This window comes from Sinocyclocheilus grahami, unplaced genomic scaffold (genome assembly GCF_001515645.1).
Source record: "Sinocyclocheilus grahami isolate Dianchi unplaced genomic scaffold, SAMN03320097.WGS_v1.1 scaffold287.1, whole genome shotgun sequence".
In the NCBI taxonomy this organism is placed as follows: Eukaryota; Metazoa; Chordata; class Actinopteri; order Cypriniformes; family Cyprinidae; genus Sinocyclocheilus; species Sinocyclocheilus grahami.
Genome location: NW_015505466.1, coordinates 406,310 through 409,935, shown reverse-complemented (window position 1 = coordinate 409,935; position 3,626 = coordinate 406,310). Strand labels below are relative to the sequence as shown.

General features: G+C 44.1%; 1 protein-coding gene across 1 annotated transcript in view; it reads right to left on the bottom strand.

The window, feature by feature from the left end:
• The window catches only part of LOC107600595 (E3 ubiquitin-protein ligase KCMF1-like), a 24,570-nt gene extending 21,397 nt beyond the window's left edge, over positions 1-3,173 (bottom strand). The window contains exon 1 of the mRNA XM_016292528.1: positions 3,115-3,173. Within this exon, the coding sequence (XP_016148014.1) occupies positions 3,115-3,173 (59 nt within the window). The remainder of the gene's footprint in view (positions 1-3,114) is intronic.
• Between the last annotated feature and the right edge of the window lie 453 nt (positions 3,174-3,626).

Here is a 3,626-nt window from a genome sequence, read left to right as displayed (position 1 = left end):
TCCCGGCCGGAGCGACGAGACAAAAACATTAATACCCATTATAAACGAGGCATTTGTTGCATCCAGTGGGGACAGATTATAATGACATATACTGTCTTTTTACGCGTTGCATTGCGCCGCATCAACATAAAACCATGTCTGCATTTGTGATCGGAGAAATGACAAACAACAAGCGCTACTCTACACTGCTCAAAACTCGCATTTGAATCATCAGTGGCAAATTCTTTCAATATAAAAAAAACTTACTTACAGTCTTGAGTCAGAACAGCCGGCATTGTAGTCTACTCTACCAAGATCAGGAAACAGTCCTCCATAAAATGCGCTGGACACATCTGAATATTTGGGTTGTACTGTTCTGGAACAGTGTTGTAAATACAACTTAACCACTGATTTTTAGTCGTGTCCTCTTTTGGAAGGCCAAACAAAGCAGTTTCGCTTTCACAACGAAACACACAGCGCCTTCACGACATGGCGGCAGCAAAAATATTACAGTGAGAATAAAAGTTACGCCTTCCTTCTTTGCGTGAACATTTGGGCGGCGTTATGCAAATCTTCCCACATCGTGACGTAGACATGTGGGGGCGTGTTAGAACGAGCCGTTTTAGGTAGGCGTGGTTGACTCCTAACTTTTATAAAGAATATCTCTTTGGATTTGAGACTTTAGTCTTTGCAACTTTAAAGATCTTCTTTATGCACCAAGAGCTTGTAACTCCAAAGAGAAAGGAAAAATCATATCCTTTAAAGTGATATATTCCGGCTGCGGACTGCAGAATAAATCATTCATATAATGTTTTGGTCATATGGCCCACTCATAATTGAGTTAAATAATCGTTATTACAATATTGACCAAAATAATCGTGATTATGATTTTTCTCATAATCGAGCAGCTCTAATCAAAATGATAACTAATGGGACTGTATTGTAACCTGTTACCCAAATAGCAACTAAAACTGCCTGGATAATCACCATTACAGCAATATTATGAACTTCAAAAACTTGAACTTTTCATTATTTTCCAAGTACACTGCCTGCCGGCATACACTGCAGACACCCAGCCCTGCCATTTTAATTATACTGGCAAAGTTGTGTGGCACACTGGCAGAGGCTTTGTCTGTCTCACCTGTTTGCGTCATTTGCCAGATCACATTTGATCTAGATGTAATTAACCTAAAATGCATCATAGCAACTTGCCCTGTCAAGCACCACAAAAACTTTTAACTACCCAAGAGTAACAGGGCAAAAGTAATGTCAAGAACCTGTCTGCACTGTAGTGGACACATCTCCCGAGAGAATCAAAACAGCACCATGTCTACAGGTGAGCTCGAGGGCCTTCCTTCATTCACTTGCTTATTTCCCAGTACAGAGGTTGTGAGTTCAGATCTCACTCAGAGCAAAATGCAGCCAGTAACATTGGTGCCATGACCCAGATGAAGCAGTGTGATGAACATTGGACAGGGTAGCTGCTAGGCTTGCCGCAATAGACGGTGATACCGGTGTTAACACTAGTGCTGTGCTCAGAATATCGATACAGCGATACATCGTCATGAACTCCTGACGATGCGTGTATCAGCTGTATCGATACTGTCGCATCACGTGACATCGAGTGGCCATTTTAGCAACGTGAGCAGCAGCGCACTATTCAAAATGGATCAGAGGATTCTGCCACCGCCGACACAAAAATATGGGACAATTTTGGGTTTTACACTCAACCGGAGAGTGAGACATTAGACATGAGTCATGCCATATGCAAGAACTGCAAAGCAAAAGTTAAGTATTCTGGCAACACGACGAACCTCTCTCTGCATATGATGAGACATCATCCAGACCACCTAGCCTTGATCGGGGCAGGTAGCAGTAACGTTACACACCTGTTGTCTCAGAAGCAGCCAACCTTGCCCGATGTTTTTAACTCAAAACTCCCATCCACGTCTCGGCGCTCTTAGAAGATAACAAATGCTTTAATGCATTTCATATGTCAGGATTTACGGCCATACGGTGTTGTCGAGAATAACGGCTTAAGGCAATTGCTTCACGAGTGTGAGCCACGTTACACAATACCGACACGTCAGTTTTTAACAGAAAAGGCAATTCCTCGTTTGTATGATGAAGTTAAACTAGACGTTCTGCTGTCACTCTCTTCTGCAGAGAGAGTTTCCATTTCCTGCGATGCGTGGACTTCGCGAGCAACCCAGTTGTATGTTACGATAAACTGCCACCACATAACGCCACAATGGGAACTTGTCTCGAACGTTCTGCAGACCAGAGCAATGTTTGACAATCACACAGGAGCGAACATGGCAGATTTGCTCAATGATGTGATGCACGAATGGGGAATAAAGGACAAAGATCCAGTGCTAGTGACTGAAAATGAATCTAATATGTCAGTAGCTGCAGAAATAGCCAAATTAATTAATGTGAGATGCTTTGCGCACTGTTTGAACCTGGCTGCTCAACGGGCTCTGAAGTTATCGACAGTTTCCCGTCTTCTCGGAAGAGTTCGGAACATCACAACATTTTTTAGGAAAAGTCCAATCGCCTGCCATGTCCTGCGCGAGAAGCAAAAGTTACTTGGCCTTCCTGAGCATAAGCTGATGACCGATGTCTGCACGAGGTGGAACAGCGCACATGACATGTTGGAGCGATTCGTAGAACAACAGCCTGCAATTTGGGCCGCATTACTCTCAGCTGAGGTGTGGAAAAATGCCAAAGATCTGTGGACATTAACAGAAGCAGACATAGCCTGTGCTGAAGATGTAATAAATGCACTGAAGCGCCACAATGGGAACTTGTCTCGAATTCTGCAGACTAGAGCAATGTTTGACAATAACACAGGAGCGAACATGGCAGATTTGTTCAATGATGTGATGCACGAATGGGGAATAAAGGACAAAGATCCAGTGCTAGTGACTGATAATGCATCTAATATGTCAGTAGCTGCAGAAATAGCCAAATTAGTTCACGTGAGATGCTTTGCGCACTGTTTGAACCTGGCTGCTCAACGGGCTCTGAAGTTACCGACAGTTTCCCGTCTTCTCGGAAGAGTTTGGAACATCACAACATTTTTTAGGAAAAGTACAATCGCCTGCCATGTCCTGCACGAGAAGCAAAAGTTACTTGGCCTTCCTGAGCATAAGCTGATGACCGATGTCTGCACGAGGTGGAACAGCGCACATGACATGTTGGAGCGATTCGTAGAACAACAGCCTGCAATTTGGGCCGCATTACTCTCAGCTGAGGTGTGGAAAAATGCCAAAGATCTGTGGACATTAACAGAAGCAGACATAGCCTGTGCTGAAGATGTAATAAATGCACTGAAGCCACTTAAATTGGCAACGCACGTTATGTCGGATGAGAAAACCCCTACGGTTTCAATCATCGCACCTTTGCATGCGCAGTTAAGTCGCGGCACTCAGCTTGAAAACCGTGACGCGGGACATAAAGATCGCTGTGGCTGGAGAAAAGATATGAGCGTGAAATGCCCTTTCTGAACATGACCTCAGCGCTGGATCTACGCTTTAAAGCACTGCCCTTTTTCGAGGAGGAGAACCGACAGGATGTCTACACCAAAATGGCAATGGAGGCATCACAGACTTCACTTGCAAGGGTAACTTAGACTGTCAGAAAAC